This window comes from Pseudophryne corroboree, chromosome 6, assembly GCF_028390025.1.
Source record: "Pseudophryne corroboree isolate aPseCor3 chromosome 6, aPseCor3.hap2, whole genome shotgun sequence".
Taxonomy (NCBI): domain Eukaryota; kingdom Metazoa; phylum Chordata; class Amphibia; order Anura; family Myobatrachidae; genus Pseudophryne; species Pseudophryne corroboree.
The window spans coordinates 524,440,324-524,453,607 of NC_086449.1; the positions used below are offsets into that span (position 1 = coordinate 524,440,324).

General features: G+C 47.3%; 1 protein-coding gene across 1 annotated transcript in view; it reads right to left on the reverse strand.

The window, feature by feature from the left end:
• The window catches only part of HELB (DNA helicase B), a 206,837-nt gene that overhangs the window by 140,690 nt on the left and 52,863 nt on the right, over positions 1–13,284 (reverse strand). The window contains exon 4 of the mRNA XM_063927539.1: positions 3,988–4,830. Coding sequence (XP_063783609.1) covers positions 3,988–4,830 — 843 coding nt within the window. The remainder of the gene's footprint in view (positions 1–3,987; positions 4,831–13,284) is intronic.

Below are 13,284 nucleotides of genomic sequence, written 5' to 3' on the forward strand. Positions count from 1 at the left end.
ATCCCTTTGGAAAATTCTTGCATGGAATCTGCCGAATGGAATTGCTTCGTAAGAAGCCACCATTTTTCCCAGGACTCTTGTGCATTGATGTACAGACACCTTTCCTGGTTTTAGGAGGTTCCTGACCAGGTCGGATAACTCCTTGGCTTTTTCCTCGGGAAGAAAAACCTTTTTCTGAACCGTGTCCAGAATCATCCCTAGGAACAGCAGACGAGTTGTCGGCATTAATTGGGATTTTGGAATATTCAGAATCCATCCGTGCTGCTTTAGCACCTCTTGAGATAGTGCTAATCCCATCTCTAGCTGTTCTCTGGACCTTGCCCTTATTAGGAGATCGTCCAAGTATGGGATAATTAATACGCCTTTTCTTCGAAGAAGAATCATCATCTCGGCAATTACCTTTGTAAAGACCCGAGGTGCCGTGGACAAACCAAACGGCAGCGTCTGAAACTGATAGTGACAGTTTTGTACAACGAACCTGAGGTACCCCTGGTGTGAGGGGTAAATTGGAACGTGGAGATACGCATCCTTGATGTCCAAGGATACCATAAAGTCCCCTTCTTCCAGGTTCGCTATCACTGCTCTGAGTGACTCCATCTTGAACTTGAACTTCTTTATGTACAGGTTCAAGGACTTCAGATTTAGAATAGGCCTTACCGAGCCATCCGGCTTCGGTACCACAAATAGAGTGGAATAATACCCCTTCCCTTGTTGTAGAAGAGGTACCTTGACTATCACCTGCTGAGAGTACAGCTTGTGAATGGCTTCCAAAACAGTCTCCCTTTCGGAGGGGGACGTTGGTAAAGCAGACTTCAGGAAACGGCGAGGTGGATCTGTCTCTAATTCCAACCTGTACCCCTGAGATATTATCTGCAGGATCCAGGGATCTACCTGCGAGTGAGCCCACTGCGCGCTGTAATTTTTGAGACGACCGCCCACCGTCCCCGAGTCCGCTTGAGAAGCCCCAGCGTCATGCTGAGGCTTTTGTAGAAGCCGGGGAGGGCTTCTGTTCCTGGGAAGGAGCTGCCTGTTGCTGTCTCTTCCCTCGACCTCTGCCTCGTGGCAGATATGAATAGCCCTTTGCTCTCTTATTTTTAAAGGAACGAAAGGGCTGCGGTTGAAAAGTCGGTGCCTTTTTCTGTTGGGGAGTGACTTGAGGTAGAAAGGTGGATTTCCCGGCTGTAGCCGTGGCCACCAAATCTGATAGACAGACTCCAAATAACTCCTCCCCTTTATACGGCAAAACTTCCATATGCCGTTTTGAATCCGCATCGCCTGTCCACTGTCGCGTCCATAAAGCTCTTCTGGCCGAAATGGACATAGCACTTACCCGTGATGCCAGTGTGCAGATATCCCTCTGTGCATCACGCATATAAAGAAATGCATCCTTTATTTGTTCTAACGACAGTAAAATATTGTCCCTGTCCAGGGTATCAATATTTTCAATCAGGGACTCTGACCAAACTACCCCAGCACTGCACATCCAGGCAGTCGCTATAGCTGGTCGTAGTATAACACCTGCATGTGTGTATATACTTTTTTGGATATTTTCCATCCTCCTATCTGATGGATCTTTAAGTGCGGCCGTCTCAGGAGAGGGTAACGCCACTTGTTTAGATAAGCGTGTTAGCGCCTTGTCCACCCTAGGAGGTGTTTCCCAGCGCTCCCTAACCTCTGGCAGGAAAGGGTATAATGCCAATAATTTCTTTGAAATTATCAGCTTTTTATCAGGGGCAACCCACGCTTCATCACACACGTCATTTAATTCTTCTGATTCAGGAAAAACTATAGGTAGTTTTTTCACACCCCACATAATACCCTGTTTAGTGGTACCTGTAGTATCAGCTAAATGTAACGCCTCCTTCATTGCCAAAATCATATAACGTGTGGCCCTACTGGAAAATACGGTTGATTCGTCACCGTCACCACTGGAATCAGTGCCTGTGTCTGGGTCTGTGTCGACCGACTGAGGCAAAGGGCGTTTCACAGCCCCTGACGGTGTTTGAGGCGCCTGGACAGGCACTAATTGATTGTCCGGCCGCCTCATGTCGTCAAACGTCTGCTTAAGCGAGTTGACGCTATCCCGTAATTCCACAAATAAAGGCATCCATTCTGGTGTCGACCCCCTAGGAGGTGACATCCCCATATTTGGCAATTGCTCCGCCTCCACACCAATATCGTCCTCATACATGTCGACACACACGTACCGACACACAGCAGACACACAGGGAATGCTCTACACGAAGACAGGACCCACTAGCCCTTTGGGGAGACAGAGGGAGAGTCTGCCAGCACACACCAAAAAAGCGCTATATATGACAGGGATAGCCTTATAATAAGTGCTCCCTTATAGCTGCTTTATATATATCAAAATATTGCCATTAAATTTGCCCCCCCTCTCTGTTTTACCCTGTTTCTGTAGTGCAGTGCAGGGGAGAGACCTGGGAGCCGTCCTGACCAGCGGAGCTGTGAGAGGAAATGGCGCCGTGTGCTGAGGAGATAGGCCCCGCCCCTTTTCCGGCGGGCTCGTCTCCCGCTATTTTGTGAATCCAGGCAGGGGTTAAATATCTCCATATAGCCTCTGGGGGCTATATGTGAGGTATTTTTAGCCTTTTAATAGGTTTTCATTTGCCTCCCAGGGCGCCCCCCCCCAGCGCCCTGCACCCTCAGTGACTGCGTGTGAAGTGTGCTGAGAGGAAAATGGCGCACAGCTGCAGTGCTGTGCGCTACCTTTAGAAGACTGCAGGAGTCTTCAGCCGCCGATTCTGGACCTCTTCTTACTTCAGCATCTGCAAGGGGGCCGGCGGCGCGGCTCCGGTGACCATCCAGGCTGTACCTGTGATCGTCCCTCTGGAGCTGATGTCCAGTAGCCAAGAAGCCAATCCATCCTGCACGCAGGTGAGTTCACTTCTTCTCCCCTCTGTCCCTCGTTGCAGTGATCCTGTTGCCAGCAGGAATCACTGTAAAATAAAAAACCTAAGCTAAACTTTCTCTAAGCAGCTCTTTATGAGAGCCACCTAGAATTGCACCCTTCTCGGCCGGGCACAAAAATCTAACTGGAGTCTGGAGGAGGGTCATAGGGGGAGGAGCCAGTGCACACCACCTGATCTGGAAAAGCTTTACTTTTTGTGCCCTGTCTCCTGCGGAGCCGCTATTCCCCATGGTCCTTTCAGGAACCCCAGCATCCACTAGGACGATAGAGAAATTCTGTTCTACAGTGGGTTAAAACCCCTGTAGTGTACTACCAGTGTGGGTATCATTAGTGGCTTCAGCTCACCCTTCACAGCGTCTCTGAGGACTAGAGCGCAGCCTGCATGTCAGAGCTGCGCTCCTACCCTTGTGCCGCCATTACAGCCGGCGACATGCTAACCGGGACACAGGCCACCTACTCACCACTCTTCTTGCTCTGTTAGGGGAGGTGGCGTGCTGCGGGTCTGTACCCTCGTCGTGGTATGGGCTTGCCAATAGGACCCTCTCAGGAGCTCAGTGTCCTGTCAGCGGGGAACCCTAGGGAGGTTGGGAGGTTATTTCAATTGTGAGAAAGAGAACTGGACATATAATTGGTTAGTGGATTACCTCAGAGCAGACATACTCGCTCACAGAAAATACAGCGTATGATAAGCTAGCAATTATCTGCCAATCACGTACAAAACATACTGGGAGAATGACAAAAACAAGCCATCACCACTAGCAAGTGAGTCACCCGAGGTCACTGGATTTTAACTCCTGATGCTTTTCTGCTCAGTTTATTTAAACCTAGTGATAGTGGTGTAATGACTTGCTGGTGGAGGCAGCCTTGTAGACAACTTAGTTGTAGCCATAAGATAGATTCACTTTCAAATAGAGGATACATCAGAGTATGCAGAGTTTTGTAAAGGTAAAGTAAAGCCCTGATATCAATGCATAGTCATTAAATACAGTACATCCTGCTTGTAAGGGTTTTAAAAAAAATAAATCACCCAAAAATGATATAGTCTGGAGCTGTACCTGGTGTAAGGTGGCAGCAGGAAGGCCTGTTTTTTTCTTTAGTAGAGCAGCTGCTTTTCCAGTGGGTGCAGTAAGTAAGGTACGTATGTGAGCCTCATTCTTAAAATCAGCGGTCACTGCAGCATATGTCCATTCACCTGAAGCATCATGGTCACCCTCAAGGGCTAAACAGGCTTGTTCAACTTCACTATTCTCCTTCCTCATCATGGTCATGAACACCTGACTTACTACCGTGGTCTTCCCGCAACCACCTTTCCCACTTATAATGGTCACTGGGTTAGCAAGAATCATTTTCACTGCTCTCCGCTGGTCAATATCTAGATTTGTTGAAGAGGTTGGTTCTGCAGTGGCTGTGCCATTAGATAGATTTACAGAAGCATCCCCATCACTATGTATAGGGTTGTGGTTACTCACATGAGTATCTGCCTCCTTTCCCTCCTCTCTTGGAGGCTTAACAAACTGTAACACATCACTTTCATCAATGTCCATATTCCAGGATTTTCTCATTACCAACTCTTTGATATATTCTGCAATTTCCATTTCATAACAGTGCAAGTTGTACAGGAAAACTCTCTGTTGTTCAATAAACACAATTTCTGTATCTTTTAGAAACTTGATTGCTTCCCATGCATCCACGGTGGACATGTCTCTTGAAACAACAGTAGTAAGTTCATGCTGCTCTACATAGGTGTCACCTAGCTCCATGCATTTCTTCTTCAGTTCATTGTAAATAATTAATGCATTAATCTGTAAATCAGGAATCTGTTCCAGGAGACCATCACATTGAAGAAAGCGATCCCATGTTGCCTCACATCCAAAAAGATGCAGCTCCTGGTAAACTAACTAGAGAAAAAAAAAATAATAATAATTATAATAATAATAATAATAATAATAATAATAATAAATAAAATAAATAAAGTATTCCTGTTTCCAATCTAATTTTACCCTGCTCTCAAAGTTTCAGCATCAAATATTGTTAGAAAGTACAGTTTGAGTAAACATGCTAAGGCTTGTACTAGTTACTATTATCTACGTCAGGCTGTATGCCATCTATATACGTTTCAGATTCATTTCATGTTTTTAAACTTCATTTGATAATTATATCAGCGATTTTTTTTAATATCTTTAGAAAGGTGGTTGGTGTATGTTATTTTATTTTTTTTATCATCATAATAATAATAATAATAATAATAATATTCCACTGAAGTTAAACAGTGGAATAATAAGAGTCCAATCAAAATTCTGCACATGTGCGATGGGCGTTTCCAGACGCCAATTGATTAGAATCTTATAAATATTCATTAAGACAGCCTTTATAAGTATTTTGGGTGCATCATCCACATCTTACCCCTGAGGAAGTCCCGCAAACTGCGCAAAGGGACGAAACGTTGGGTGAATTACTGCTACCTCTCCAGTGACGCATGAAATCAGATAAAAAGGTGATTGAAATTGTACGAGTCCATCTTTTTTGTGTTTTAGTTATTATTGTGAATAAAATGTAAAAACTAGGGTGGCCAATCCCGGGTATTGGGATTGAAAAATGGTCAATCCTGGGACTGAATTTTTTGTCCCTGTGTGTCTGCACCTCTCGCCCACATAACTCACCATACGACGGGGGCGGAGCGTGGGACACATCCTTCGGGCTCGGCGGGTGACAGTGGACAGCTGACTGTGCAGCGTGACCTGTGACTTTACGTCACGCTGCGCAGGTTGGGCCGGGAAGAGGGAGCCGGGCAGCATCTGAGCGTCCTGAGGACACTCAACGCTGCCAGACTTAAACAAAAGGGCCGCATGATCCCGCAATCCCCGGGATTGGAGCTTCCAATCCCGGAAATTGAATCCCGGACGATTTTTGGCCTAAATCCCAGGATCCAGCCGATCTCGGGAATGGCCACCCTAGTAAGGAAAAAAATAAAATAATAATAATAATAATAATAATAATAATAATAATAATAATAATAATAATATCACACTATCAGAGTGTGCCATAAAGATGCAGATACCAACTACAAAAAAAATAATTACAAAAAAAAAAATTTAATTTTTTTTTTTTTTTGTTCCTGGCTTGGATCATAGATGGGATAACTTTGTTAGGGATCCCTCTTCTGGATAGAATCAGCCGTTCAACTTCCATGCCGTCAAACGTAGCCGCGGTAATTCCTGATAGACGAACAAGCCCTGTTGCAGAAGATCCTCGAAGAGGTAGAGGCCACGGATCTTCCATGAGCATCTCCAGAAGATCCGCGTACCTGGCACTTCTTGGCCAGTCCGGAGCAATGAGTATTGCTTGAACCTTTTCCCTTTTTAGAATTCTTGGGATCAGAGGAAGTGGAGGAAACACGTACACCATCTGATAAGACCCATGGAGTCGTCAGAGCATCTATCGCCACTGTTTGTCTAGTTTAAAGTGTGGGTGACACTTTTTCTACCACTTATTTTCTTGGGCTGCTCTGTTGTGGCGCACAGTTTGTGATCTACCCTCTTTTTCAGATCTATCGCCACTGCCTGTGGGTCTCTTGACCTGGAACAATACCGCCTGAGCTTCTTGTTGAGACGAGAGGCCATCATGTCGATTTGTGGATGTCCCCATCGATGTGTCAAGCACCTGAACACTTAAGGGTGAAGGCCCCACTCCCCCGGTTGCAGGTTGTGTTTGCTGAGGAAGTCTGCTTCCCAGTTGTCTACTCCCGGAATGAAGACCGCTGACTACGCCACAGCGTTTCTTTCTGCCCAGAGAAGAATTCTCGACACATCTGACATTGCTGCCCTGCTTTTCGTTCCACCCTGTCGGTTTATGTACATCACTGCCGTCACATAGTCCGACTGGACCTGCATGGCCCAATCTTGAAGAAGATATGAGGTCTGCAGAGGGGCATTGTATATGGCCCTGAGTTCCAGAATGTTGACTGGAAGGATGACTTCCTGACTTGACCATCTACCTTGAAACTGCACCCCCTGGGTAACTGCTCCCCAACCTCTGAGGCTTGCGTCTGTGGTTAACAGAATTTCAGTTCTGAATTCCGAACCTCCAACCCTTGATGAGGTGATAAGTCTAGCAACCACAGAAGGGAGATCCTGGCTTTTGGCGACGGACAAATGGTCCGGATCGCATCTTCACATGCACCAGAGGATCTATCAAACAGATCGAGCTGGAAGGGTCTTGCGTGAAACCTTCCGTATTGAAGAGCCTCGTAAGAGGCCACCATTTTCCCCAGAAGGCGAATGCATTGATGCACAGATATCCTGGTTGGCTACAGTACATCCCCAACCATCGACTGGATTACCAATGCCTTTTCCAACGGAAGGAACACTATCTGCAACTCCGTGTCCAGTATCATTCCCAGGAATGGGAGCCTCCGTGTTTGCTCTAGGTGAGATTTCGGAAGGTTCAGAATCCACCCGTGACCCTGGGGAAGTTCGGTTGAGAGACCAATGCCGTCTAACAACCTCTCCCTAGACAAAGCCTTTATCAGAAGATCGTCCAGGTACGGAATTATATTCACTCCCTGTTTGTGGAGTATAAACATCATCTCTGCCATCACTTTGGTGAATACCCTTGGTGCCGTGGAGAGACCAAATGGCAGGGCCTGGAACTGGTAGTGACAGTCCTGCAGTGCAAACCGTAGATAAGCCCGATGAGGCGGCCAGATCGGAATGTGAAGGTACACATCCTTGATATCCAAAGACACTAGGAATTAACCCTCCTCCAGACCTGAGATCACCACTCTCAGAGACTCCATCTTGAACACTCTTAACGGGTTCAAGGACTGGAGGTTCAGAATCGGCAGTACCAAACCACCCGGTTTCAGTACTACAAACAAGTTGGAATAGTACTTGAATTTGTACCAGTTTTTGGATGGCATGCTGTAAAGTTATACTTGCCTCTTGTGAAACTGGTAAGCCCGATTAGAAGAATCTGTGAGATGGGAACTCTTGGAACTCCAGTCTGTAGCCCTGGGAAACGAGATCTATGACCCAGGGATCCCGGCATGAATTTGACCAGATGTGACTGAAGAATTTTGGTCGGGCTCCCACCTGACAGCCCTCCTGGCATCGCGGTCCACTGTCATGCGGAAAGCTTTGGGGAAGCAGAGCCTGAGCACCTGCAGTTACTGGTTTGCGTGGTTTAACTCTAGCGCCTCTGGAGGCCTTAGAAGTACCTCTGGATTTGCTCTTGAACTTGGCCGTCCGAAAGGACTGTAAATTTGTAGCTTTATAAGCTTTCCTGGCTGGGGGAGCTGTGGAAGGACGATGCGTAGACTTATCCACAGTAGCTTTGGAGATACATGTGTCTAGTTCATCTGCAAATAAGGCCTCTCCTGTGAATGGTAGGCCATCCACGCCTTTCCTGGAGTCCGCATCAGCAGTCCACTGGCGTAGCCACCAGCCCCTGCGTGCCGACCATGCCATAGCGGTGGTGCGTGCATTAAGCAAGCCTCTCTCTTTTATGGATTCCACCATAAAGTTCGCAGAGTCCTGTATATGCTGAAGGAGTAAATCAACATCCCCCCTAGACAAGGAATCTAACCTGTCAATTAGGTTACCTGACCATTTAGCAATGGATTTTCTGATCCACGCACATGCAACAGTGGGTCTCTGGGCCACCCCAGCAGCTGCATACAATGATTTGAGTGTAGTCTCAATTCTACGATCAGCCGTGTCTTTTAGGGAGGCTGCACCAGGGACAGGCAATACAATTTTTCTGTGACAGCCTAGAGACAGATGCGTCCACTATCTGTGGATTTTCCCATTTTTTCCTGTCCTCCAGAGAAAAAGGAAAAGATGAGAGCAGCCTTTTAGGGATTTGAAATTTCTTATCAGGATTAACCCACGGTTCTTCAAAAAGGATATTAAATTCCTTTGACGCAGGAAGTGCGACTGAGGACTTCTTTTTTTACATTAAGATTCCTCACGCTCTTCTGACACCTTATAAGGAATTTGCAGAACATCCGATAGCCTCTATAAGAGCTTCTATTCCCTGTGACAGAGTAACATCACCCCACCCTCCTCCACGTCTGACTCGTCAAAGTCAGACTGCAGGATATGGGCCTGAGATCGTTTTTGCGGACAACAGGGAGGGGATTGAGATGCTGGCTTGTGGACCGAGTCTCTATTCATAGACTCATCCACAGTCTGTCTTAAGTTTTTGTCTCTCTCATTGCGGGATAATCATTCCTTTAATGGAATTAACCCACTCCAGTTCAGCCCTGCTATTCTGGGAAGGTGCACTGCCCTGAGTACCCAGTGGTGAGCCCCCTGGTGAAGAGGAACACTCCGCTGTACAAGAAACACACTCTTTGCTGACATAATGTAAATGTGACAGCACACACACAGGAAAAGGTTAAGCACAATTAACCCACAAAGAGCCCTTCAGGAAAACAGAGTTATTTGGAGCTAGCCCCCACCACGCCCTTATCGCTAATACCAAGCTTAGCCGGGTCACAGACTAAGTACCCTGATAGGGAACTTAGTACACTAAGAATCGCTCCCCCCCTGCTATGACCCTCTGGTACCGCTGAGGTAATTTGGAGCCTCTCCGGAGGAGCTGCACGTCCCTGTCAGTCAGCGTCTGTGTCCACTGCAGGGGGAAAACAACGGCGCTGGTGAGCTGCTGGATCCGCTCAAAGTGAAGGCACCGCCCCTTCAATATTGCACAGTCTTCCCGCTTTTTTATACTGGCTGAGGTAATCTGGTGCTTAAAATGGAGAGAAAACGGTTTTAAGGCTGTTTTTGCCAGTGTGGGTACTGTGTACAGTGTACCGATACGGAGCTGTGTACCATGTCTGGAGACGCTTTCAGCCCCGGTTAGGAGCAGTGCATCTCCGTATCCTCATGCCGCCATAATCGGGACGCCGGTTTAGTACTCACCACTCTTCATTCTTCTGGCTCTGTTAGGGGTGGCGGTATGCTGCGGGAATGTACGCTCGCCGTGGTGGAGCTTGCGAATAGTTCTCTCAGGAGCTCAGTTGGGCCGTTCTCCCCCTAAGTCCCACGAAGCAGGCAGGCAGGTGCCATCCAGCCCTGCCTGAAAATAACAAACATATAAAATAAATGCAGAAAACTCTTCCAGAGCTTCCATAAGCATGACCAGCTCCTCCGGGCACATTTTCTAAACGGAGTCTGGTAGGAGGGGCATAGAGGGAGGAGCCAGCCAACACTATCAAATTCTTAAAGTGCCCATGGCTCCTACTGGACCCGTCTATACCCCATGGTACTAAATGGAACCCCAGCATCCTCTAGGACGTAAGAGAAACAAAAAAACAGAAAGGGCTGAAGATAACAGTCTGTGCACAAATCTAAACTAAGGTCGAACAAGGCACAGACAGGGAGGAGACAAATACTCTAAAAAACTTAAAGTGCAAATCTCCACTCATCCACCTGTCTATACCCCAGTGTAAATCACTCCAGTATCCTCTACTGGGTGAATGAGAAAAATGATACTGTATTAACTTTTTACAGCATTATATTATGAAGAAAAAAAAAAGAAAAAAAAAAAAAAAAACAACATTAACAAGCAGTGCATTAGCGGTCTATAACCTTTAAAGATAGAAAGGATTAGGATGGTTTACGAATGATAAAAATAAGAATTTACTTACCGATAATTCTATTTCTCATAGTCCGTAGTGGATGCTGGGACTCCGTAAGGACCATGGGGAATAGCGGCTCCGCAGGAGACTGGGCACAAAAGTAAAAGCTTGAACTAGCTGGTGTGCACTGGCTCCTCCCCCTATGACCCTCCTCCAAGCCTCAGTTAGGATACTGTGCCCGGACGAGCGTACATAATAAGGAAGGATCTTGAATCCCGGGTAAGACTCATACCAGCCACACCAATCACACCGTACAACCTGTGATCTGAACCCAGTTAACAGTATGATAAACGAAGGAGCCTCTGAAAAGATGGCTCACAACAATAATAACCCGAATTTTGTAACAATAACAACTATATACAAGTATTGCAGACAATCCGCACTTGGGATGGGCGCCCAGCATCCACTACGGACTATGAGAAATAGAATTATCGGTAAGTAAATTCTTATTTTCTCTAACGTCCTAAGTGGATGCTGGGACTCCGTAAGGACCATGGGGATTATACCAAAGCTCCCAAACGGGCGGGAGAGTACGGATGACTCTGCAGCACCGAATGAGAGAACTCCAGGTCCTCCTCAGCCAGGGTATCAAATTTGTAGAATTTAGCAAACGTGTTTGCCCATGACCAAGTAGCTGCTCGGCAAAGTTGTAAAGCCGAGACCCCTCGGGCAGCCGCCCAAGATGAGCCCACCTTCCTTGTGGAATGGGCTTTTACAGATTTTGGCTGTGGCAGGCCTGCCACAGAATGTGCAAGCTGAATTGTACTACAAATCCAACGAGCAATAGTCTGCTTAGAAGCAGGAGCACCCAGCTTGTTGGGTGCATACAGGATAAACAGCGAGTCAGATTTCCTGACTCCAGCCGTCCTGGAAATATATATTTTCAGGGCCCTGACTACGTCCAGTAACTTGGAGTCCTCCAAGTCCCTAGTAGCCGCAGGCACCACAATAGGCTGGTTCACGTGAAACGCTGAAACCACCTTTGGGAGAAATTGAGGACGAGTCCTCAATTCTGCCCTATCCGTGTGAAAAATCAGGTAAGGGCTTTTATAAGATAAAGCCGCCAATTCTGAGACACGCCTGGCTGAAGCCAGGGCTAACAGCATTACCACCTTCCATGTGAGATATTTTAATTCCACAGTGGTGAGTGGTTCAAACCAATGTGATTTTAGGAACCCCAAAACCACATTGAGATCCCAAGGTGCCACCGGGGGCACAAAAGGAGGCTGTATAAGCAGTACCCCTTTGACAAACGTCTGGACTTCAGGCACTGAAGCTAGTTCTTTTTGGAAGAAAATCGACAGGGCCGAAATTTGAACCTTAATGGACCCTAATTTTAGGCCCATAGACAGTCCTGTTTGCAGGAAATGTAGGAAGCGACCCAGTTGAAATTCCTCTGTAGGGGCCTCTTTGGCCTCACACCACGCAACATATTTTCGCCAAATGCAGTGATAATGTTTTGCGGTTACATCCTTCCTGGCCTTTATCAGGGTAGGGATGACTTCATCTGGAATGCCTTTTTCCTTCAGGATCCGGCGTTCAACCGCCATGCCGTCAAACGCAGCCGCGGTAAGTCTTGGAACAGACAAGGCCCCTGCTGGAGCAGGTCCTTTCTTAGAGGTAGAGGCCACGGTTCCTCCGTGAGCATCTCTTGAAGTTCCGGGTACCAAGTCCTTCTTGGCCAATCCGGAACCACGAGTATAGTTCTTACTCCTCTCCTTTTTATGATTCTCAGTACTTTTGGTATGAGAGGCAGAGGAGGGAACACATACACTGACTGGTACACCCATGGTGTTACCAGAGCGTCCACCGCTATTGCCTGAGGGTCCCTTGACCTGGCGCAATATCTGTCTAGTTTTTTGTTGAGACGGGACGCCATCATGTCCACCTTTGGTTTTTCCCAACGGTTTACCATCTCTTGGAAGACTTCTGGATGAAGTCCCCACTCCCCCGGGTGAAGGTCGTGTCTGCTGAGGAAGTCCGCTTCCCAGTTGTCCACTCCCGGAATGAACACTGCTGACAGTGCTATCACATGATTCTCCGCCCAGCGAAGAATCCTTGCAGCTTCTGCCATCGCCCTCCTGCTTCTCGTGCCGCCCTGTCTGTTTACGTGGGCGACTGACGTGATGTTGTCCGATTGGATCAATACCGCCTGACCCTGAAGCAGGGGTTTTGCTTGACTTAGGGCATTGTAAATGGCCCTTAGTTCCAGAATGTTTATATGAAGAGATGTTTCCATGCTTGACCACAAGCCCTGGAAATTTCGTCCCTGTGTGACTGCTCCCCAGCCTCTCAGGCTGGCATCCGTGGTCACCAGGATCCAATCCCGAATGCCGAATCTGCGGCCCTCTAGTAGATGAGCACTCTGCAGCCACCACAGAAGAGACACCCTTGTCCTTGGCGACAGGGTTATCCGCTGATGCATCTGAAGATGCGATCCGGACCATTTGTCCAGAAGATCCCACTGAAACGTTCTTGCATGGAATCTTCCGAATGGAATCGCTTCGTAAGAAGCCACCATTTTTCCCAGGACCCTCGTGCACTGATGCACTGACACCTGGCCTGGTTTTAGGAGATTCCTGACTAGCTCTGATAACTCCCTGGCCTTCTCCTCTGGGAGAAACACCTTTTTCTGGACTGTGTCCAGAATCATTCCTAGGAACAGGAGACGTGTTGTTGGAATCAGCTGCGATTTTGGAATATTTAGAAT